Consider the following 26,070-nt stretch of genomic DNA (forward strand, 5'->3'; position numbering starts at 1 on the left):
AATTATTTCTGCTCTCGTTAGCACCACCATAATGGCCGTCATAAGCAGAATTGCGAATACACTGCGAATAGTGGCTTCGGCTACCGGTGGAGTCCATGCGGCAACAAGCGATTCTTAACGCAGCGCGGCTTATCTGTAATTGAAGTAATCTGCCCGCTGCGGCACCTGGCCGCTGTTTGGCTGAATTGAATCGGAGAGGAAACGGAAAACAAAGCTCATCTATGCAGGCGAGATGTGTTATAGCTCACTTTTGCTATTAAGCTATGCTAGGTTACCTGGTTCTCAAGGCTGATAGTGAAAGGTGTGCTACTATCAAAATTTGGCCAAAGAAAGGATGCGTGTAAATCAATTAGTAAACAATACAAAAAAAATTTGCTAATGTCAAAAGTATTAATTTTTCGTGACCAAAATGTTTTTAAAAAATTAAATTCGAGGCAACCTGGAACAAGCTTCAGCAAAAAAACAACCAGAATGTATTTGCGTCAAATTAAATTAAATATTCAAGTTACTTCATTACTCGAACAGATAGTGCAAATTTTATTCGTAACTACCTTTATTAATGATATAATCTACATGCAATCCCTTCAATGCTTAATGATCTTGTTACAAAGAAAGCAGAACGCTGTTTATATTTTTGATTCAATAACTGTGGGATAAACTAAAAAAAATATATTGTAAGTTAAAAAATTAATAAACTATCGATATTTTCTATGCTTATTATTAACCAAGCTAAAAGTCTAAGGAATATCAATAACGCATAATTCGCAAAAAATTAACTAATTCAAATAAAAATCACTTTTTTTCAGGGTCAATTCTTCTCCGGTTCCGAGCACCGCGTCTATTTGCTGGGAAATCCCATCATTTGGTGGAGCAATTTAGTTTTTCTGGCACTATTCATCATAGTGTTCCTGGTGGAGGTAATAAAAAATCAGCGTAATGCGAACACAACTCGAGACGGTGCCGACGACGGTGAGTAGTTAGTTTCTGAGGGGAATGTGTTGATTTGTTCAGTGAATAAAAAATTCTTTACCACCCAGATTTCAAATGGAGATCGCTACGGGCATCGGTTTGGCTATTCGGAGGATGGCTTATGCACTATCTGCCTTTCTATGCAATGGGCAGGGTCCTGTATTTCCATCATTACTTTCCAGCGCTGGTGTTCAACTCAATGCTTGCAGGTTAGTTATGTGTTCTATTTTATTACTTGATCTTGACAGTTACGTTTGAAATTTCATACACCCATCACTGAATTCCATATTACTTGTTTGTTTGTTTTTGCCCCTTTTCGCCGTTCCTTTGAAAGTTGGTACTTTGAACCAGCTCGGAAGTGCGTAAACTCTTCAAAGACTCAAATGAAGTTTGCTCATAAGCAAACGTAGAAGCTACAAACCCGGTGAGCAATAAGTCTGCGGCCTTTTGACGCACTTCCATTCACAAAAATGGTTAAAAAGCTATAATCCTTCATATTTTACCAGTTTGTGCTGTAGGGCAAAACCAGTGTTGACCAGTATTGTTCATATTATTCCATCATTATCAACTATATCAAAGGCTCTAATACTCTATTATAGTGTATGATAACATTTATACTTAATCACATTTATACTTAATCACTTATCAAATTCTATTGCATCTCATCATGCTCATCGTAGTTCATGAACATAGTGTCTGATACCTGAAGAAACATAATAAACCTGGGATTTTGAGAGGATATTAGTGTATCCAGAATAACTTGAAGAAGTTAAGGTAAAAGTTCTCTACAGAGATCCAGTTTAGATCCTCTTGCAATCATACAATGAACAATTCTAGTTCGGCTTTCTTGCTTAAAGGGTTTGCTCTTCAGTTGTGAAAATTGTGTCGAAACAAGAAAAGCAACGCGTCCAAATTTTGCTCGCGCATCGCGAGAATCCGAACTACTCGCACGACAAGTTGACAAAATTTTTGAATGTGATCAAATCAACCGTCATCAACGCATCAAAGTATTTGGAGAACGCTTGTTGACTGTCTAGAAGACAGGATCGGGGGAAAAATCCGTAGGCCGCAAAAACAACGAAAAGAGTGGCCAGTAGTTTCAAGCGGATTCCCAACCTCGCCGTTTCAAAGTGTCTTCTGCAACTGTGAATCGAGCTAAAAACGAACTGGACTATCGATTTACAAAAAGGTGGTGACTCCACATCGTAAAGGATGATAAAACTTACGACAAGGCAGACTTTCAACAGTTTCATGGACAGGAATATTATACGGTGGCAGCGATTTTGAAACACATTAGCTTTCGAAGTTTACAAAGAGATATCTCATGTGGCAGGCCATCTATTTCTGTGGTTTGAAGAGCAACAATTTCATCGCGAAAGGTTCCATCAACCAGGGAATTTATGTGCAGGAGTGCCTGAAAATCGTCTGTTGTCTTTCCTCAAGTAACACAGTTATTTCGTTCTGATTTGGCCGGATGTGACATCTTGCCATTACGGAAAAAGGTATGCCACGAACAACATCCAGGTGGTGCCAAAAGACGTGAACTCTTCCAAAACACCAGAGCTCCGTCCTATGAACAATACTGAGCTTACGTCAAAAGCTTCAGTCAATAATGTTGCTTTATTTTGTACAAATTGAACTTGACAAAGAAACATGATTTGATTTTTCAGTAAAAAATGAACGATTTACACACATTTTTGCTCGCCCAATTTTGGACCACACACCCTTTAAGTGGCTGTAGTGTACCCGGAAGTTCAACTCTGAATCTGGTATAACCCCAAGATCTTGCACTACGTTAGTTCTGGTAATGGTTCCATCGCCTAATTCCATTAATCACATACTCCCTCGCAAAAGTTATCAATGAATATTTCGATACACTGATAACCATTATGTTGTATTGACACCAGTCGTAAAACCTGTCAGTCTTTTGCCAGTGCTAGACAGATGTCGTTGAAAAAAATTGTGAATAGTAGTGGTCCCAACTTGCTGCCTTGCGGAACACCTGACCTGGTTAATGAATTCTCCTGACTCTACGGAACCTGGTTAGTCGGCGATGCACAAGTCGGTATAAATTGTAGCAATTTTATATCCTTGGGGTATGGAGGTGAGGCACAGTGATATGAAATACAGTACAGTCAAACGTGTTTTTGTGCGACGTTTTTTTGTGTGAATTTTATTTTGTGCGGTATATGAAATAGAACCATATCCGATGAAATTTTCAGCAATTTTATTTACTGATTTTTGAAATGTGTTTTCATGCATTGCATAATCAACCCACGAAAAGCAGAATTACGAAAGGCAGAATATTTCATAAGGCAGAATAACGAATGGCAAAATCAAAAAATCACGAATGGCAGAATCAAAAAAATGGTCTTTTTTCTTTCTAACAATACACACTCACGGCCTTTGGCTGACTCTATTATCCAAGTGTATGCTGTCCTTACTCGCTACCGCTCGTTCGGACTTAACTAAGAGAAAGAAAACCTGTTTAAATAATCCTAGAAAACCAGTAGATCAGTTGTTGGTATGCGAGAGGCCGCCGCTTCCGACGAAGGTCGGCGGCCGTCTCGGACCTCGAAAACCACGGCGGCTTTGTGCCGCCTCGGTTCCTTGCCCTCGATTATGCGTCTTCGCCGCATGTATTGTTTTATGTTAATTATAATCAACTATCCGTTGAGACTAGTGTAAGTTATACCTACCATCGAAAAATTACTCTCCACAATGCCGTGAGACTCTTTAGGACCTGAGCCAAACCAGTTTGCGCGTTTCTGATCTATTAATTTGGCTTGATTTGCCCTTCCCATCAAAGCTGGTCATTGCTTGTGACCAGTTATTATGTCTGGTTACCAAACAATATTAAATAATAAAGGTACAGTAGCAGCTTTGATTCCGTGACCAGGATTCGCACCAATTTGTCATCACGCACTTTGCTATCGTGAGTTAGGTTTTGCTACCAGTGATTCTGCCTTTTGTGCCCTTCGAAATTCTGCCTTTTGAAATATTCTGCCTTATGTGTACAGTCATAGAGTTCTGCCATTCATGATTCTGCCTTTCGTGATTCTGCCTTCTGTGGCGAACCCGTTTACGCAGGAAAAGTATTGCTAACCTACAAAGAATAGCAGTTGAAAAGATTAGTATGTTTAATAAAGTTCAGCGCTTATCAATCAGATGTTCCAATTCTCATAGGTATTTTTTAAATCAGAATCATCAAGGTTTGATTTATTTTCAAATGGAAAATTCTTTTATACGGTCCCTATTTACCGCATAGAAAAAGATTTTTCCAATAATGCTGTGGAAACTTCGCTCTGGGAAATGACGAAGCTTTTTTTAGGTTTTTTTGAAACCCACACCATATCCCCCTTCGTAGCATTTCGTCACAAAGTCAGATCCCCTTCTAGATAATTACGTAGCTTTATAACATCCCCATGGCAATTTTTGTTTTGCTAATTATTATTTCAAAAACATGAAAAAACAAGAAAGTAATAAAAATGACCCTAACAGAATTTAAAAAGTTAACATACCTTTATTGGATTTAAGCATTCATGTAAATCTATTATTACAAATAATAAGTTTGAATGAGAAAGGCTGAGTCTGATCGCTAGGTGGATTAATATAGGTATTTTAAAACTAAAATATGTACGTTTTTTTCCAGCATTCCGAGAATAGTGCTTGTGACAAAGATCGAAGAAATTTCCAATTACTAACTCCAATTTTCTGACAGCTGCTAGGATATCTGTAACATTGAAATCACAGCTGAACTAAAGAAACCTTACCAAAAAAGACATTGACAAGCCCGTTCTCAATCTGTTAATTGCTGCATACTGCGTCGTTAAATATACTAGCAAAGCGTTTTGCAAACAGATCACATATTCCTTGAGTACGGAATTCTGTGCAGTAGACGCACTCCCTTCAAGTACCACAGTGTTGGCAAAGTAGTGGAAAGGGGCGTCTGTTTTATAGTGCAGGGAAATCAAAAAACAAGAGTCATCCGGTTGGGACCCGTAGATGACCGTATATGCGTGTTGAGGATTAAGGGCAAATTCTTTAACTACAGTTCAATCAACACCTACGCACCGACAAACGACAAACCCGATGAAGTCAAAGATGAGTTCTATGACAAGCTTGAGCGAATCTATGACGAGTGCCCAAAACACGACGTAAAAGTCGTCATCGGAGACTCAAACGCACAGGTTGGAAGGGAGAAATTGTTTCGTCCGGTCATTGGAAGGCAGAGTCTCCACTCATCAACCAATGAAAACGGCCTGAGGCTGATACACTTTGCTGCGGCCAGAGGAATGGCCATATGCAGCTCCTATTTTCCACGTTTGAATATTCGGAAACACACCTGGAGGCATCCAAAAGAAGAAGCCAGCTCCCAGATCGATCACGTACTGATTGACGGTCGGCACTTTTTGGCTGTTTCTGATGTTAGGTCTTTTCAGGGACCAAACATTGACTCTAACCATTATCTCGTCGTTTGTAAGATCCGCTGAAATCTCGCACAGAGGACGACGCGTTTCAACATTCAGCAGTTGAAAGCTGATGGTGTGGCGTCAGAACAGAATACGCCAGAGGGCTGGATCAACAGATCACAGAGCTTACTGAAAAACTGACGGTTGCATCCAGGTGAAAGGAGCATTTTCAGGCGCTTTTGAACGGCGAGGAGCCGGATGAACAGAGCAGGAACAGGATGACGGTGAAAAAGGCGATTAGTGAGCTAAAAACGGCAAGGCCGCTGGGAAGGACGGTATCCCGGCTGAACTTCTAAAAGCGGGAAGCGAGCGGCTGTACTACGCGATCCACCAGATAATACTGAGGATCTGGGCAAATGAACAAATGCCAAACGACTGGGTGGAGGGCCTCATATGCTCTATCTGTGAGAAGGGTCATCGATTGCATTTTTGCAACTATCGAGGCATTACGTTGCTCAAGTCCGCAAATAAAGTGCTCTCCCGTATCCTGTTCTTCAGATTGAGACCGTTAACGAAATCTTTTGTTGACGAATACCAGGCTGGTTTTCGACAGGGATGTTCCACGATGGATCCAATTTTCACCCTGCGACAGATCCTCGATAAGTTCCGGGAGTATAACCTGCAGACGCACCATCTGTTTGTGAATTTCAAGGCGGTATACAACTCAGTGAAAAGAAACGAGCTGTGGCAGATCATGCTGGATAACTAATAGTTTCAAATGTGTAAATTGTGGGGGAAATCACAAATCTAATTTCTTTAATTGTCCTGTAAGGTCAAAAAATATTGCTTCCAGACAACGTAGGAACTCTAAACAGCCTGTTGTCAATGTGGGTAATCAAAAGACTTTCAATACTTTCATTAGCAGGTGTATCTAGAGGTAATAATTTAAATTCAGATAACAAATTTCAGAAAAATAATCCTGTTCAGGCAACACCAGGCTGTTCATATGCCAGTGTCCTTTCAGGTAATATTTCAAATTCAAACAGTAACAAACCATTCGTGTTTGGTGCTGAAAGTCAGCCAGTATTGATTTAGGTAGTCCAACTCCCGAAAAGATTGAATACCCACAACAATCCATGCTGCAGCTAATGTCCGTTTTGTTGAACTGTAACTCGATGTACGAGGCTGTTCAACAAGGTAAAAAATTTACAACTTATATTGTTATGAAATTGAAATTCAGCAATGATTTCAAATAATGCTGTAAATTTTCTAAATTGGAATGCTCGCTCTTTAAAAGCGAAAGAGGATAAACTTTTCAATATTTTATCAATCCACGATGTGCATATTGCAGTTGTGACAGAAACGCTTTCAAAGCCAAATATTAAACTAAATAAAAAAGAACCCAAATTATATAGTTCATAGGTTTGATAGAATTGATGTTGCCAGTGGTGGAGTTGCAATAGTTATCCACCGTCGGATGAAACATCGTGTTTTACCCCATCTTGAAACCAAGGTCATCGAGAGTTTGGGTATTGAAATTGAAACAAGTATTGGCATTTTATTTATAGCCGCAGTGTATTTGCCTTTTCAATGCACTGCATACACTGGTGAGCGAAAAAATTATTTCAAGGGAGATTTGCAAAAACTCACAAGAAATAAATCTAAATTTATAATCATCGGTGATTTTAATGCGAAACACCGATCTTGGAATAATGCTCAAAGCAATTCCAATGGAAAAATATTGTTTAATGATTGCTCGGCTGGCTTTTATTCAGTTTTATTTCCAAATGGTCCTACATGTTATTCTTCTATTAGGAATCCATCCACAATTGATTTAGTACCAACAAATCAAAGTCATTCATGCAGTGATTTATTAACTCATGCTGACTTTGATTCTGATCATCTCCCCATAACATTTTCTATTTCCCATGAAACTATTTTAAATCCCACTAGATCTGTGTTAAATTATCACAAGACTAATTGGGATAGATATCGTTCTACGATCAAAGAAAATTTGAATGATGATATTATTTTACAAAAAAGTGCTGACATTGACAGAGCATTAGATAATTTTAGCAGCTTAATTCTCAATGACCGGAATTTATCAGTTCCTAAGACTCGAGCGAAATTTAATGCACCAATTATTGACAGTGAACTTCAACTTCTTATACGTTTGAAGAACATACGGAGACGTCAAAACCAAAGATCTCGTGATCCTGCTTTGAAAATTATTTTTCAAGAATTACAAAAGGAAATTAAACATAGATTCACTCTCTTGCGAAATAAGAATTTCATGAGAGAAGTTGAACAACTAAAAACTTATTCAAAACCTTTCTGGAAGCTTCCGAAGGTTCTTGAGAAACCTTCGAAGCCCATTCCAGTCCTTAAAGATGGTGATTGCATTTTTCTAACGAATGAACAAAAATCTCAAAAACTTGCTCAGCAGTTTGAGAGTGTTCATAACTCCAATTTGAACGTAGTAAGTCCTATTGAAAATGAAGTAAACCAAAAGTATGATCAGATCACCACCCAAGAATTTCTTTCTGAAGAGGTATTGGAAAATTTGTATTGGGATTGGAAATTCTCAAAAAATTCAAAAACATGAAAGCATCAGGAGATGATGGGATTTTCTATATCCTTATCAAAAGTCTTCCCGAAAACTCTTTAAATTTCTTGGTAAAAATTTTTAACAGATGCTTTGCACTAGCACATTTTCCTACGAAATGGAAAAATGCCAAAGTCACCTTAATTTTAAAACCCGAAAAGAATCCAGCTGAGGCATCAAGTTATCGACCAATTAGTTTACTTTCCTCTACTAGCAAACTTTTTGAAAGAATAATTCTCAATAGAATGATAACACATATTAATGAGAACTCAATTTTTGCAAATGAGTAGTTTGGTTTTCGCCATGGGCATTCCACTACTCATCAGTTATCTAGAGTAACAAATATGGTCAACTATCTAAATGGTAAATCTAATAGATTGCCTCTTAGCGCTGGAGTGCCTCAGGGGAGTATCTTGGGCCCAATCTTGTATAACATTTTTACTACTGATCTTCCTGATTTACCACCAGGTTGTGAGAAATCTCTGTTTTGTGACGATACAAGCATTTCCGCAAAAGGAAAAAGCCTACGTGTTATATGCAGTCGGCTACAAAAAAGTTTAAATATATTTTCTTCATACTTGCAGAAATGGAAAATTTCCCCTAATGCTTCTAAAACACAGTTAATTATTTTTCCTCATAGGCCAAGAGTTTATTTTCTCAAACCCACCCATAACCACGTTATCAAGATGAACGGTGTGGTCCTTAATTGGTCTGATCAAGTTAAATACTTCGGGCTAAATTATGATAAGAATCTTACTTTCAAGGAGCACATTGAGAATATCCAAGCAAAGTGCAATAAATATATAAAATGTTTGTATCCCAGGGCTAGTAGCGAGTCACTTTTTAGTGACTTTGTCACTATTTTGAGCCTAGTCACTAAAAATTCACTATTTACGTTAAAAAGTCACTAAAGTCACTATTTTACGACAAAATGGTCACTAAAGTCACTTTTTTAGCTTTAAATGTATAAATTAACAATTGTTGTATTGCAACATACTTTAGAAAGCTTGCTTCTCATTTACAGAATATTTGGACAGTTCGGTTTGTAAGGCATTTTTGTTAACTTTTCCATCATAGAAGTTTCATGCCAGGCAATGACGGGTCGAAAGTGACCCATTCTGACAGAAAAGTTTGCAAATATTATTATAGTAGTGGAAAATAGCTGAAAGTGTTTTTTTCGATGCCTTAACGTTCAAGCAACAAAATATAGTCGTTTTCTTTTTGAAAATTTTGATTGGTATGAAATCCATCGTGAATTTGGCAAAAATACATAGTCGATGTTAAAAAAAGTATCCACAAAAATCTCTGTTTCAACGCAATATGATCAAATATTTAATTTGCCCTAAATTTTAAGCAAAATCCCGAAAATTGATCTCCAATAAAACTTAGTAATCTAAAGAAAACTAAAGTCTTTGCAAAAAAAAAAATATTCACGAAGCAAACTGGCTCCGTGCAAATCATTGTTAAAGACTTCCGCCTAAACGCTACAGACTGCCGTAAATGCGTTGGTGGAGGAAAACTGAATTGTCCTTTCGAAATAAAAATGGTCACTTTACCCCACTTCCTGATCAACTTCTTCCCTACCTGAGGGGCTGCCCAATCTATCAACCGCTAAAAATAGATAAAATACACTAAAGCCTTTTCACGCGTATTTCGGAATTTACGCTGATTTCAGAACTTAGGCGGTTTTTACGCAAATTTCAGAATTTACACGTTTTGCCTTTCTCCTAGAAAGCTATAGCAATCACTGGAAAAACCAAAGGTATAAAAATGGCCGAATGTCATATACCACTAGACCACTTTCGACGAACTGAGCATTTTCTGTATATATGTATGTATGTGTGTATGTGTGTATGTGTGTGTGTGTGTATGTGCAACTTTTTTTTCTCACTCACTTTTCTCAGAAATGGCTGAACCGATTTTCATAAAATAAATTGCAAATGAAAGGACTAGTTGTGCCATAGGTTGCTATTGAATTTCGTTGTCATCGGATTTTTAGTTTAGAGGTTATGTATCAAAATGTAAAAATCACGAAACATCAATATCTCAGAAACTACATAACCGATTTCAATAAAAAATCCATCTGGTTTTAAATGATCGGGCTGTCTCCAAAACCCTTAACTTTTAAATTTCGTTATGATTGAACATATGGTTCAAAAGTTATGTAAAGAAAAGTTATCCTGAAGTTGTTTAAACTCACTCATTTTGCTCAGAGATGGCCGAGCCGATTTTCACAAAATTAGTGTCAAATGAAAGATCTAGTTGCCCCATAGGTTGCTATTGAATTTCATTGTAATCGGATTGTAACTTTGTCCGTTGTTCATAAAAATGTGAAATCACATGATGAAAGTAAGCATATTGACTTTCTCCTAACGATCACTGGCAACTTTTTTCTCTCACTCACTTTTCTCAGCGATGGCTGAACTGATTCCAATGAAATTAATTGCAAATGAAAGGTCTAGTTGCCTTATAAGACCCTATTGAATTTTATTGTTATCAGATTTCTAGTTAAGAGGTTATGTATCAAAATTTAAAAATCACGAAACATCAATATCTCAGAAACTGCCCAACTGATTTGAATTTTATGAAGATCAACATGTGGTTCAGAAGGTATGGAAAGAAACGTGTTCTGGATACTATTTAATCTCACTCATGTTTCTCAGAGATGGCTGAACTGATTCCAATGAAATTAATTGCAAATGAAAGGTCTAGTTGCCTTATAAGACCCTATTGAATTTTATTGTTATCAGATTTCTAGTTAAGAGGTTATGTATCAAAATTTAAAAATCACGAAACATCAATATCTCAGAAACTGCCCAACTGATTTGAATTTTATGAAGATCAACATGTGGTTCAGAAGGTATGGAAAGAAACGTGTTCTGGATACTATTTAATCTCACTCATGTTTCTCAGAGATGGTTGAACAGATTTGCATAATATCAGTGTCATATGGAAGGTCTTGTTGCCCCATATGACCCTAATGATTTTTTTTGCAAACGGACTTTGCCTGTTATGTTTAAAAATGTGAAATCCAGCTATTGGAAGAAACATATTCCGAAGACTACTTGGACTCACTTACTTTTCTCAGAGATGGTTGACCCGATTCCCACGGAATTGGTTTAAAATGAAAGGTCTAGCTGCCTCATAACACGCTATTGAATTTTGCTGTAATCGGATTGTAACTTTGTCTGTAATGTATCGAAATGTGAAAATCACGAAACTTCATTATCTTAGAAACTACACAACCGATTTGAACAATATTGATATCAGATGAACGGGCTAGTTAAGGGCTAACTGATGAATTATGATTGAGCACGTGGTTTCAAAGTTGAGCTGCCCTATACGTTACATTTTCATTTGATTGTAATCAAACTTAAGCAACCGTTATGTATTAAATTGTTAATTAAACAACGAAAGTCTATTATCTCAAGTATTACACGACTTATTTGAACATAACTAGTGTCATACAAACGAGTCATCTCTCAAACTTACAAATAACAAACTTCATAACAATTTGATATGTGGTTCAGAAGTTATGGAAAGTAAAAAAAATAAAGGGACTATTCAAAACTATACCTGCTTTGATCAATATATGTGGCCTCAACATAATTTAAATATGTTATCGTTCAATTTAAACGTTTCTGGTATTGCTGGTGATTGCATTTTTCGAAATTAAGTCAAATTTCAAATTTTACACTTCAGTTACAACATCAATATTTTAGTACCCAAAGACTGAATATTCCTTTATTGGATTGCAGCGTTCATGTAAATCTATTTTTACAAATAATAAGTTTAAATGAGAAAGGCTGGGTCTGACCGCTAGGTGGATAAATTTAGGTTTTTTCTCTGGGCGATCGCTTGACTATATCCAGCAGTCAAGTTGACTGCGAAAGGCGTTCGCATTCGTGTTTCAACAGTCAACTTCCGATCCTTTGAAAAGCACTGGGCGGAAATATACGCGATTATAAAATGCACGAATACATGTCCAGGGCTAGTAGCGAGTCACTTTTTAGTGACTTTGTCACTATTTTGAGCCTAGTCACTAAAAAGTCACTATTTACGTTAAAAAGTCACTAAAGTCACTATTTTACGACAAAATGGTCACTAAAGTCACTTTTTTAGCTTTAAATGTATAAATTAACAATTGTTGCATTGCAACATACATTAGAAAGCTTGCTTCTGTAAATATATTTGGACAGTTCGGTTTGTAAGGCATTTTTGTTAACTTTTCCATCATAGAAGTTTCATGCCAGGCAATGTTTTCAAATTTCTAATCGAAGTGAACAGTGCAGAATAGCTACGAACGAATTGTCTAAGAGCTGCAAAGGAATGTAAAGGTTTATTCTACAAGCTACTCGCGTCTTAAACCAGTGTTGTGCGTGAAATTCCGTTTGTAGTTTGATTTGCTTGTCTCAAATCAACTGTTCCTCCTGGTTGAAGTGGATTCAAAAATTTCAAGCTTATATTGTGCGTAGTCGTGTTAAGGTCCCAATTCGTAGGATTTTGCTTTCAATCATCCGGTGTTTACCATCAATCCTACCGGTGTTTACCAGATACCATTTCGAAATTCCATAATGATAACCCGTTCTACGCATATTTGTCCCATGCTCCAGTTCAAACAAACGAGTGTTTAGTGGGACGAATTTGATTAGAAAATGTCAAGTGGGTTAAATATGCGTGGAAAATCATTGATGGGACAAACAGGCTTAGTATTGTTTTTGCAGATTTTCAGAACGAACAATGCTATTTTTAATATATTTTGAAAAACCCCTGCCTTAGTTAGCTTAACCAACTTCAAACGCTTTTCGAAGCTGTCACAGGCGGCACGGACTCCCAGATTTTCTGGATAACCGCTTTACAAGTTGGAGATTTTGTAAAAAAAAGTTTATTGAGTTGAGATCAGATGAACTTAACGGCAATTTATTTCTATTCAAAAAGTCCCTCGAATTGTCCTTGAGTCAAGTTCGCAGTATGCGCTGATGCACCGTCTTGCTAGAACATATAGTAATTAGCTCTTAAGAGTTTTCCAAGACACGGGGTAACGTTTTTTTTTCCAAAACTACCGTTTTAAAATAAACAGCATTGAATTCGGCGTCTTTGTGTATGAAAATCAGAGGAAGTTTACTCGCTTGCAAATTGCTCCCGAGACCATCACTAAAGCTGTACTCTGCAATCGAGGAACACTCTTCTAGAACTCTGGAATGTTGTCTCTTGCTGCTGCCCACATTCGATTGTTTTGTGTAACCAGTCACACTCCAGGCCAAATAGTTTCTCATCAGAAAAAATGAACTCGCGAACAGTGAGTTTAGAAGTATCATTTTCACTCTATCGAGCCTCTTTTTCTAAAAGAATCGGCCAAAATATTGTGGATCGATTCAATAGATATACTCAGATGGGTGGGAATTACAAACTAAACGTTATCATTTCGCCGGACACGCTTCTTCATAACAGTCACAATTTTACGACCTGCGGCATCCTTGCTGATCGTGGCCGACAGAATTTTCAACGATAGCCAAAGAGAATGTTTCCTTGTATTTTTCGATGGTTTAATAAACGAAATCTCGCCTAGCTTAACATGATTTGAGATGTTTGAATATTGTGCAAGGGCAGTCACTGACCAAAAATCGTTTTACTACGACTTTCCGGATTTGTTACATCGCACATCAAGAACTAAATACAACTGACAGACCACCAACACACCAATGCGTATTCGAGAGTGCATACATTCGTTCACGTACTTTCATTAACACTTATAACTCGAAAACTTGTATTCGAATATATTGAACAAGGTGTTATTACAACCATTTCAATGTGAAATTATGATACAGATTTTAGTTGGACTTTTTTTCTATGCGAACAAATCATTGCACATCCTATGTTCTAAGGACATAAATTTCAGATAAAATTCAATTCATTTATGGTTCAACAATAAATTTCAAAACTCTCTTGTATATTTTTGGTCACAATTTGGTCACTATTTAGTCTCTATTTGGTCACTATTTAAATGAAAAAAGTCACTAAAGTCACTATTATTTTGCTCCAAGTTCGCTCCTAGCCCTGGTATCCTCTTATCAACAGAAATTCTAGACTTTGTCTCAAGAATAAACTGTTAATTTACAAACAAATTTTTAGGCCACCAATGTTATATGCAGTTCCCATCTGGACAAGTTGTTGTGCAACCAGGACAGACACTTCAAAGGATTCAGAATAAACTTTTGAAAATGATTTTGAAGCGTCCTCCCTGGTTTAGCACGAACGAGCTACATAGGCTCACTAATGTAGAAACATTAGAAAATATGTCAAATTATCAACAAATTCCGACAAAAATCGTTGCAATTCTCAATTGAAACGATTAGCTCACTTTATGGTCAGTAAGATTTACATTAAATTAACTGCGAAAGCTAATAACATTCAATAATATGAAAATGCGTACAAATATATATATATATATATATATATATATATATATATATATATATATATATATATATATATATATATATATATATATATATATATATATATATATATATATATATATATATATATATATATATCTATATATATAAATATATATATATATATATATATATATATATATATATATATCTATATATATAAATATATATATATATATATATATATATATATATATATATATATATATATATATATATATATATATATATATATATATATATATATATATATATATATATATATATATATATATATATATATATATATATATATATATATATATATATATATATATATATATATATATATATATATATATATATATATATATATATATATATATATATATATATATATATATATATATATAATAGTGTTGAAATGTCACCATTTGTGGCAAAATACACAATATTAATTCTGAATAGATATTAGTACATAAGAGCAATTCTCGCTGAAACCGTCCCACTTGTGACATGAGGTCTTTCAAAAAGGATATATTTATGTCTAAATCATTGAAAGTAGCGAAAAAATGAGAAAACCACTTTGGTTCGTTCATATTGATGGACCCCTCGGGCACAAATCGGTTAAACGGTTTTGACAAAAATTGATTTTTGAGCAATTCTTGACCTTTTTATTGATTTATTTCTCTTAAATTTCTCATTGAACCCCCTACAACCAACACATCGTTTTAAAGAGGAATGATAGAGCTTTCATTTGAAGTAGAAAAAAATTGGCCGCCATCTTGAATCTCGCCGCCATCTTGGATTTCATCAGAAAAACGTGTTTTTGAGTATGTTCGCAATCACCGGTTTCGAATTTGACATCACCATTGGAAAGCTGAGCTGAGTCACTTTTCAAAATCGAGCTTCAAACAGTTCAACGCATGACGCGCGTCCAATATCAAATCAACGCAATATACTAAGCCTGTGGTATGCGTATGATGTGGACAGTCAGTATTCCTAGTGCACAGGTAGTAAGTGCACCCACGCACCGTAATTTTTGAATAACCTTTAATCAATTGGCTGAATTTCAGGCGGGGGCCTAGCGCGGTTGGTAACGTCTCCGCCAACCACGCTCGACGCCTGGGTTCGAATCCCAACGCCGACATAGGTGACGATGGTTGTGGGGTGGCGTGATGATGATGGTCCCACCTCATACCCCTACATCGGTTTGAGCTGGTCGATTTATCTAAGTAAGATATTATATAGAGTCATACAATGTAACCAGTTGGCGAACAAATAACGGACTGGTTATTAATACAGACATAGTAACCCTTCAAAAGAATACCAATAATTTAACAATGAGTATGAAAAAACGATTTTCCAATACCATCATGGATCCAAGGCTCATCCAAACCGTTTCCAACCCGAAAATTATCTGGACTTGGTTAGGAATTGAACCTAACATTTAGGAGTGTTAACTAACCAGAATTGATTCTGGATAACGATCCAAAACTACGAGAGAGATCCTGTGATACTATAGTTCTCGATAACGAGCTTTACAGTCCACAGGCGAACCCAAGCCTTTTCAGTTTTTTCTCCCAACCCTAGTTTAAAATCGTAAAAACAGATAAATATCAAAAATCAGAATAACAGCATATATGCTATTTCATACCAAAAAGCAACTTTCCAACCCGATATGCTTTTCGTTTCAATTTCAGGGGTTTAATCCTGATGTACTCAATATCCGGATTGTCTATGTCAGTCTACGCGCGCGTGGCTCAAACATGTGTAGTCGACTCTTTTTTAAACTCTACTATTAAATATTATACAACTAATTCAAACAAAAAAATCCATTATCATAATAGCTTAGTTTACCCAATAAATTAAAAAAAAAATACATAAATTTTACAATTTTACAAAAATTCTATATAATCTGTCTACAAAACAGACTTTATGTGTAAAATACAAAGCCTTTTAAACTCCCCCATTGTTGCTGCACGTTTTACCTGTCTTGGCATCGAATTGAAAAAATTTATTCCTTTGTACAACAGAGAGTTCTGTGATCTTCCAAAAAGAAAATTTGGTGTTCTAGCATCATCCGCGTTTCTAGTGTTGTACCTATGAAAATCACTTCCCCTATCAATTCGATTACACAAATATCGAGGCAGCATATTATTAAAAATTTTATATAGAAACACCATTGTCAGAAAATATACTCTTTGCTTCACAGAAAGCCATTGCAATGCGTCCAGCATAAAACTCGAGGAAGTGTATCTATTACATCTTAATATTAATCGCATAACTTTATTTTGTAAGCGCTGCAGTCTCAATATTTGTGTATTGTTTGCAAGAAATGATATGGATGGGCAAAAATCTATATGTGGTGAAATGATTGACTTATAAAGACTAATTTTACTACTAACAGTCAATTCATTTTTCAAACGGCACAGAAATCCGTATTTTTTGCCATTTTCTTGATGACATTGTCAATGTGAGACTTAAAAGTTAATTTGTCATCAATAATCACTCCAAGATACTTTATTTCGTTTACGCGATCAATCGTCTCACCATCAATTGCAATATTTACGTCTGGTCTGGAGTTGGCAGAAGAAATGATTAAGTACTTTGTTTTGCTAATATTTAATTTAAGCTGTTAAAATTTCAACCAATTCGCCAGATAATGTAAATCTTGATTTAAAAGTGCCACAACGTCATTAGGATTCTTAGCCGCAATGAACAGAACAGTATCATCAGCAAATAAGTTGATATCGCAAAACCGTAAAACTCGCTTAATGTCATTAATATAAATAATGAACAAAATGGGCCCTAAAACACTTCCTTGCGGTACACCAAGTGTATTAGCAATGGAATCCGATTCAGAATCATTAAAACGAGTCTTCTGAGTTCTAGCACACAAATAGCTCTCAAACCATTTGTATGCTGTCCCTACGATACCAAAGCGCTCCAATGTTTGTAACAATAAGGGCCTAGAAATTGTTTCAAAAGCGCGTTTTAGATCCAAAAACACCGCAAAAATAGTTTCTTTAGCCTCGATTTTTTCTTTCCATTTTGCTAACACCAGATTTAAAGCAGACTCACAAGAGTGACCCTCTCGATAACCTGATTGCTCTGGGATTAGCAAATCATTACTATTTAAATAATCCATCAGCTGGCCTTTCACAACTAGTTTTAAAATTTTCTCTAATGTGTGCAACATATTAATGGGGCGGAACTCTTCGGCTTTATCCGTCCCATTAATCTTGGGGATGGGAACCACAAGTGATTCCTTCCAAACCTGAGGCACGTGCCCTGTTTGCAGTGATTCGCTGATAAGGTCCAGCAGATCGTGTCCAATGACATGGAAGCAATCTTGTATTACTTTTGCGTTGAGGTAGGATTAAAACCAGAAAAATTACAGTTATTATGGACCGGCTGTATTATTTCGAGAGGTTCGTTGACCAAATCAATACTCTGATTGATCGATTGAACACTATTAACGAAATAACTGTTGAATTTACTTGCAATCACTCGCGCCAAATGTTCTTCTAAGCCATTAAAAGTTATGGTTTGCGGGCAACTATCTTTACTTTTTATTAATGATTTTAAAATTTTCCATTTCTCGTTGCTATTATTTTGATGTTGATCAATCTTCCGTTGTATATATTCACATCGTGCCTTTTTCAAGGTGCGTGAGTATATATTCCGCGCAGCGGTGTACCTATTCCAATCATTGCTATCATTGCTTCTGCAAAATTTTTTGTACTTTTTATCTCTTTTACGTTTTAAACGCAAAAGCTCTAAAGAGTACCAGCTGTTCGAATTATGCAATTCAACACACTTTTCGGAAACTAGGCTATTGGTACACTCTTTCAGCGTGTTAGTTAGAACAGCTGCTTTATTGTCGAAATTCCCTGTTATTGGCTGAAAATTCAGGCTTCTCGAAACAAGCTGAGACATTGCTTGCTTCGAGTATCTATTCCAACACTTAATTTTTACTATATTATCACGGTTTTGATCATTCTCAAGTACAACACAAATTGTCTCATGATCTGTGATTTTATAATCGGCCTCAGTAAAAGAATGAACATTATCAAAATTCGAAAACACGTGATCAATTAATGTACGAGAGTGTCTGGAAATTCTTGTAACTTGAAAAACCGTTTGTTGTAAATTGAAAAAATCTGCTTATTGCCTCAATTGGTTCGAATTTGGTATATTAAGCCAATCGATATTAAAATCGCCAGCAATAACATATAATTTACTCAAGTCAATAAAATTATCCCACCACTTTTCTAAAGTTTCTAAAAAACGCTGGTTACTTGTACTGGGGGAGTGGTACACAATTCCAAAATTTCCTACCGTCATGCCTCTTTCAACTGATATTGCTAGGAACCAATTATTTTCAAAAGATTCGTTTAATCGAATATTGAATTTGATTGATTCCTTGGCGTAAATAGCAACCCCACCAGTATGTCTGGAATGTGAAAGGCAAAAAGCAACTTTGTAACCCGGAATGCTATACTGATCAAATGCATCAGCTTCCACTATATGAGTTTCCGCTAGCAATACTAACATTGGACGTGTTGTTTCCACAAGATGCCGTAAAGCAACAGAATTTGTAGATAAACCAGCAATATTCAAATTAATCATTTCTAATTTCCTTTCACATTGCGTTTTCTTCAGCTGCTATTTACTTAACAACATGTTGCTCTTTCTTTTCTCAAACAGTCTCCGAAATACTGGACACTGTGTACTATATGCTGGATGTTTAGCGTCCAAATTTAAATTGAAGTCTTTATTAGATTTTAAACAATTTACGCAGTTAAAATCAATTGATGAGCATTCCGATGTCTTGTGCTGTGCACTACACTTAGAGCATGTTCCAGAATTAACACACTCTTTGCTTTTATGACCAAATTCTCCACACTTGAAGCAACGTAGAACATTAATTAACATCTTGAACAGAACACCTATCCCACCCAATGCTTACTTTACCAGCAGACATCAGGCGGTCGAATGTGTCCCTATCAACTTCAACAATTGTATTATATTTATTGTATTTGAAGCGTGAATTTTCAAATTGCGCATTAACTTTGACTTCATTGATTCCGATGCCATCATTTTGACTTTTCAATAAGTCAATGAAGACTTCGGGGGAATATTGATCACTCATTCCCACAATTTTCAATTTTGGCTTAGCGTTTGTAGGAATAACAGCATTGTACCTTTCACCTAAATTGCTTTCAATGTTTTTTTTTTTTCACGTCTTCAATATTATCCCCTATAGCACACTCAGCAATTATCGAGCCAGCTTTCCCGTTCCTAAAGTTTCTAATTTTGTGTACTTTCGGATCCAAATTTTCTTTCAAAAAAATTCTAGTGTCTTCACTAGATTGAGAAGACTCGACTGGTTTAATCACAATGACCGGCCGAGTCTTACGGTTTTCAGCGCGCTTTAATTTATTTACCGTATTCCCAATCGATCCCGCTAAAACATTCGCATATGTCGGAGATTTTTGAGAAAAAACCTCGTTATCTTGCATAATCGCGTCTTCAATCGGTTCATCATATTTATTCGAAATATTTTTTTTCTTATTGGGAATAGAGTCCAGTTCAGAGTGAACCGTTCTCTCAGTTCTAGATCTCTTTCTATTCATTGGCACACTTTTCTCTCGATTAACATTTTCGATTACTTCTATTTTGAAATCTTCAAGCTTTTTGGCAACATTGGCTTCAATGCATGCCATGCTTTCGCGAAGAGAATTGCTGATCGATTTCAAAATAGTATCGATACCGTTAGCAACCGCGATGTTTATCTTAGTTTCGATTCCGCTTTGAGTATTTGTAAGCGACTCAGAGATAGATAACAAAGTACCCATCATCTTTATCATCTCACCACTCAAAACATCATCTATCCCGCCATCATCTTGGGCCGATAAACATGCAGCACATTTAAAAACAATATTCTCATTATCGTTAACGACTTTCGCCGCTATTTTAGTAAGCGGTGTGCAAACTCGATGAAATCGAGACTTGCACTTGCCCACGCAAACAACGGGATCATCGCTAACACGAACTTTATTACCACATTTTGCACAGTCCATATCAAACGCACAAACAATCGCCGGCTGGACTCGTCCAGCAGCAACGGCGAAGGCAAAAGGCAGCGAACAATGGAAAAATATAACAATAAATATTTCACCCAGCAGCCGTAGCGTCTATGTGATATAGACGCGATGGTCGGCGCTGACACAAATTAAATCAATAAAAGAACGAATAAATCGAAAGCATGCAAAGACACTTCTACTTATCCGTTTAGGTATCCAATTTGGCCGTCGGATCACTAGTACTAGATCACCTGAAGCACTTGATTTCACACAAAAAAAACTTTTTAATTGAGACACTAGCGGTACACAAGCTACCATGTTCACCGTATCACCACCATTGGATCGTGATCAATTCACAACCAACCCAACTGGGGTAGATTCAATCCAAGCCGACACCGGGAGAATTTCTTAGGCGAATAATCTCTGGGATCACGCCTTCCATCGCATGAGGTAGTAACGCCGTTGGCGCCAGTCCTTCAATTACCCGGTCGTGAGTTAGGGTCCTGAGTGGAGTCGGCCTCCCTGGGCGTCGGTGATTGGCACAACAACAGTGGCGGAACTAAACCGACGGAAAACAAGCGAGAATAAACATAAAAATGGCTGAATTTCGTTAGGTAGCAAGCGTACCCTTTTCGTCGATAAGAATTTGCTAGGGATCAAATAAGTGATGATTCTACTCTTACTTTATTTACGCTGGCATACACAAATCTTCTCCAGATTACTCGGGATATACTTGATTTATACTATACCTTGGTATACCATACCTAAGTTTGTTGATAGTAGTTTAATGCATGAAAACAACAGTATATAACAGTAGCAAAAACAACATCTAACATTTATTTGTTTAATTACTAAACACGCAAAAACTGTCCTCCGTACAAGGAACCAAACTTTGTTCTAGCAAAAAAATCGTAGAGAAGCTTAATCACAAATTACGTTACACTCAAGGAGGAGCGAGGGAGTGAAGAAATAAACAATGTAAATGCAGTGAAAAGGGATCAATGATACGATTTTTGAAGTAGAATACTTCTCTCAGGAAGTTCGGCTACATAGGGATGTGAAATGAAAATCTAAAACCGAAAAAAGTGAAAAATATGTCCAATTTCAAACGCTAATAAATCGGTTAGTATTCGATGGATTTCCTTCGTTCATGCAGCAATAGATTGGAAAATCTTCTAAGATTCTTCCTAAAACAAGATAAATGTAATTCTATTATTCACACTATTGTTCTATTGAAAATAGTCAAGCCTTGTCAAAACGAAAAATTTGACCTCTGATTGGTCGTTATATGCTTGCTTCCCAAGCACGGTCGACAGGATCATATACCTTGCAATTGAAAACATGCTACTTGGCCTATATAAGAGCCTGCTTCAGCCGGAGCCGCTCATAATAGTTCTAGACAGCGACAACAGCAGTCGTCTTTCCTTAGCAGCAGCACTAGCCCTGTGGTTGGTCACCACGTCTCAGGAGCAGCGCGGTTTTTTCTCAGCGTGTGTCTCCAGACACCCATTAATCCCCCCGTGTTGGGGCAGCATGATTGCCATCAGGAAATCCAATTTTGGAAATCGAAATGCCTTTTTCAAGGCAAATAAACAAGTCATTGAAAGTTAATAATTTTTGCCAACGCAAGCAAGCATTCCGTGTTGGATCCTAGCAATTTAAATCTGTCGCACCCGTCGAATTTACTGAATGTGAAATAGCTTCCACAGTGCATGTTGTCCGCGTATCTCAATTCCCCCAATGTTAGGGCAGCTCAAAAGTTGTAATCAGTAACCGATGCAATCAAATTCTGTTGTAGTTGTCTAATTTTTACTTTTACTTTATTTAGTAAACCTCCCACTGTAGGGGCAGCGCAAAGGCTGCGATCAGCATGACCAACTTTAAATAACAAACGGTTTACGTTTATTCACTAAAAATTCATCCAATTCAAAACAGGTTTTTGTCTGAATACAATAATTTGCACAAAAAGACATTAAAAATTTTACCGCATCACTAGACGCGTTTCTCCAGTCATGCCTCATGAACGTGAAGGTTCCCTATCGCAGACATAGATTTCGTGCTCCAGCACGTAACAACACGTGGAAATTGTCTTTTGAAGAAGAATACTTCTCTCAGGAAGTTCGGCTACATAGGGATGTGAAATGAAAATCTAAAGCCGAAAAAAGTGCATATAATGTCCAATTTCAAATGCTAATAAATCGGTTAGTATTCGATGGATTCCCTTCGTTCTTGAGGCAAAAAGACTGGAACATCTTCTAAGATTCTTCCCAAATGAAGATAATTGGAATTTTATTGTTCAAACTATTGTTCTATTGAAAATAGTCAAGCCTTGTCAGAACAAAAAATTCGACCTCTGATTGGTCGTTATATGATTGCTTCCCAAACACGGTCGACAGAATCATATACCTTGAAATTTAAAATATGTTATTTAGCCTATATAAGAGCCTGTTTCAGCCGAAGCCGCTCATAATAGTTTTAGACAGCGACAACAGCAGTCCTCCCTTAGCAGCAGCAGTAGCAGTGCAGTGGATACCAGCGATAGCGGATAGCGGTCACAACTGTGGCATGACTACGGATAGCGTAGCAGTTCCAGCGGGTATCAGCATCGATAGCAGCTGATGCAGTGAGGCACTTTGGTGAAATGCAGTCTTTGTGCAATTGCCGGTACTAGTATGCATTCAATGAAAAGTTGACTCATTTTGACATTACATGAGCCATCTAGTTTTGATAAATGACTGACACGCAAGCAGCCAAGTTATCTTCCTTGTAAAAGTATTCTACTTCAACCTTGCGGTCGTGGCTTTGCATACAACCCTCCTGTGATTTTTGCTTTACGTAATTTGTGAACAGACCCAAAGTCACACAGGCATTGGGTCATCCACATTCCACGTGGACAACTTTGGGGAGGGGGGTCTGTGTGATTTCCACGGTCCATACAAAATTTTGAGAATTTATATGAGAAGTTGTAGGGGAGGGGAAAGGGGGGGAGGGGTAACAAAATCCTTAAAAATCTGTCCGCGTGGAACATGGATGGCCCCTAATATACTTTACACACAGACACACACCACAGGCTCAGCATGATTTGATATTGGACGCGCGTCATGCGTTGAACTGTTTGAAGGTCGATTTTGAAAAGTGACCAGAATGACAAGATAACCTCAATGCTCACCTAATATTTTGAATGTATCTTAAAGCATTTTTTCTCAGCTTTCCAATGGTGATTTCAAATTCAAAATCGGTGGTTGCGAACTTGCTCAAAAACACGTTTTTCTGATGAAATCCTAGATGGCGGCGAGATCCAAGATGGCGGCCAATTTTTTTTCTACTCCAAATGAAAGCTCTTTCTTTCCTCTTCAAAACGATGTGTTGGTTGTAGGGGGTTCAATGAGAAATTTAAGAGAAATAAATCAATAAAAAGGTCAAGAATTGCTCAAAAATCAATTTTTGTCAAAACCGTTTAACCGATTTGTGCCCGAGGAGTCCATCAATATGATCTAACCAAAGTGGTTTTCTCATTTTTACGCTATTTTCAATCATTTAGACATAAATATATCTTTTTTGAAAGACCTCATGTCACTAGTGGGACGGTTTCAGCGAGAATTACTCATAAATAAATCATTACAAACATCCCCCCCCCCCCCCTATTAAAAAAAAAGGCGTAAAAATATAGTTCCACCGATCGAACCGAAAAGTTACACAGTTGTTTTATGTTTTTTTTTATATCATCTAACAGTTTTTCAAGTATTGTATTTCAAAAATACTGAATTTTTTTTTTATTATTTATTACTGAAGAATACTATTATGTAAGTTCTCGAAAAGTTTGTTTCAAGTATGTATACCCGTGAAATTGGTCGTGCGTAATGCATGCCAGCTGATTTTGCTTCGAGCTGCTGCACATTAAGTTATAAACTGCTAATTGACCAATCAAAAAAGATTTAGTTATGATAAACTTTTATTCTGATCATCCCTTGTGAGTAGAGAACTAGAACTAAAACATATAAGGTTAAAGTCATTTCATGATAAGCTCTTGTACAAATTTTCCCAACCAGGCTCAGTCCAATCAAATTGTAAATTTTCTACTTAATCTTATTCATCGAAACCAGCTCATAAAATTGGATCACAGAGTGCGCAAAGTTATACTAATTGCTACCGGAACATACCATCAAAACCGTACGGTCCGACACGACACGCTGACGTCGTCGAGGTGCCACTTGAAAAGGTTGCCGCGATGGAAGCACCGGCAAATATTTTCGTCCCGCGCTGCACGTAACTCCTTAACTTCTAGTAAGCCCCATTCAACGAACCCAGTACTTGTTCGGGTAACGAAACGAACATTGCGAGCGCAACGAAAAGACGGGAAAACTTTTCGGTACCCCACCCAGGTCTGCCACTGCTGCCACTCCTCTAGCATCGAAATCTGATCTTAATCTTACGTATCTAAAATTTTCGCACCTTCTTCACCATATCGGACACGAGATATGAAGAGCCTCTTCGTACAGACATTAAACAGTAAATGAGAGCAGGTGAAGGTTAAGTGAACGATACATGGAAGACAGGCTGGAGGCTGTTTGTGGCAAGTTGCAGAATCACCTTATCGAACTCATAAAAGATAAAGAACTCACCGACAGTCACCGGTTATATGCACAGGGTTGATCCTCTCGAGTTGAGTTCAGTAGTAGATTCGCCTAAAACGCACCATGGATAAAACTGTGAATTTTCCATTGTTCTTATGTATAGACAATAACTTTGTTCGCATGCTGTGAAAGGTTTACCCTTCCAACCACGGATCCGAAGAAACCATGCAAGAATGCATGAATGTGTGAAGAATCTTCGGAATTTCGAGCCATTTCTAGCACTTTGAATTCGTTCGGTGATGGCAGTGTCGATGACACCGCGGTATGGCGGTAAATGAAGGCGTTGGTGCTGCCAGATTAAGCCATTGGGATTAAACGTGGAAATGAATCGGGAAGGAAAAGCAGGACAGAGTTTTATACTGAGGGCATGGCTGAACGTTGACCGCTCGAAGCATGAAGAAGAAAAGGACGAAACATTACTTGTCGATTCTCTAATGCTTTGCAGAATGTAGCCAGGCACGCCGGAAATTCCATTCGAGTGAGAGGGTGGGGGAACGGAGACGATGATAAAGTTAGCAATATCGAGTTATTATAAGGCTCAATTGGGTGATAAAATTGATGTGAATAGAGGCAATAACCTGACAAAAGACGTTGGTTCTGGCTCTTTTGTGGAATTGTAATGACGCGCTGGCCCGAAACATATGGCGTTGTTACACGTGTAGTGATGGGTCGTGATATTCAATCTTCAACATCGATTAGTTTTGAGCTACTAGGCTGATTTTACCTGTATTCTTCTGCTTTTCAGATTATCGTTATATATTATTTGCTATTTTCCAAAGTTAACAAACAAGAAAAAACGGTAATTAAACAATTTCAACGTACACCGTCTGGTGTCCATCGTTCCAACATTTTCCGCTCTCAGATTTTGTGACTGACGTTCCGAGTCGTACTTGAACAATTGGATTTGAATGCTTACTGGTT

The 26,070-nt window shown here is 37.1% G+C and overlaps 1 protein-coding gene across 1 annotated transcript in view; it reads left to right on the forward strand.

The window, feature by feature from the left end:
• Positions 1-26,070, forward strand: part of LOC129718159 (protein O-mannosyl-transferase 2) — a 41,425-nt gene that overhangs the window by 12,477 nt on the left and 2,878 nt on the right. The window contains exons 6-7 of the mRNA XM_055668614.1: positions 807-969; positions 1,038-1,178. Of these exons, the coding sequence (XP_055524589.1) occupies positions 807-969; positions 1,038-1,178 (304 nt within the window). The remainder of the gene's footprint in view (positions 1-806; positions 970-1,037; positions 1,179-26,070) is intronic.

The sequence above is a fragment of the Wyeomyia smithii genome, chromosome 1, assembly GCF_029784165.1.
Source record: "Wyeomyia smithii strain HCP4-BCI-WySm-NY-G18 chromosome 1, ASM2978416v1, whole genome shotgun sequence".
Taxonomy (NCBI): Eukaryota; Metazoa; Arthropoda; class Insecta; order Diptera; family Culicidae; genus Wyeomyia; species Wyeomyia smithii.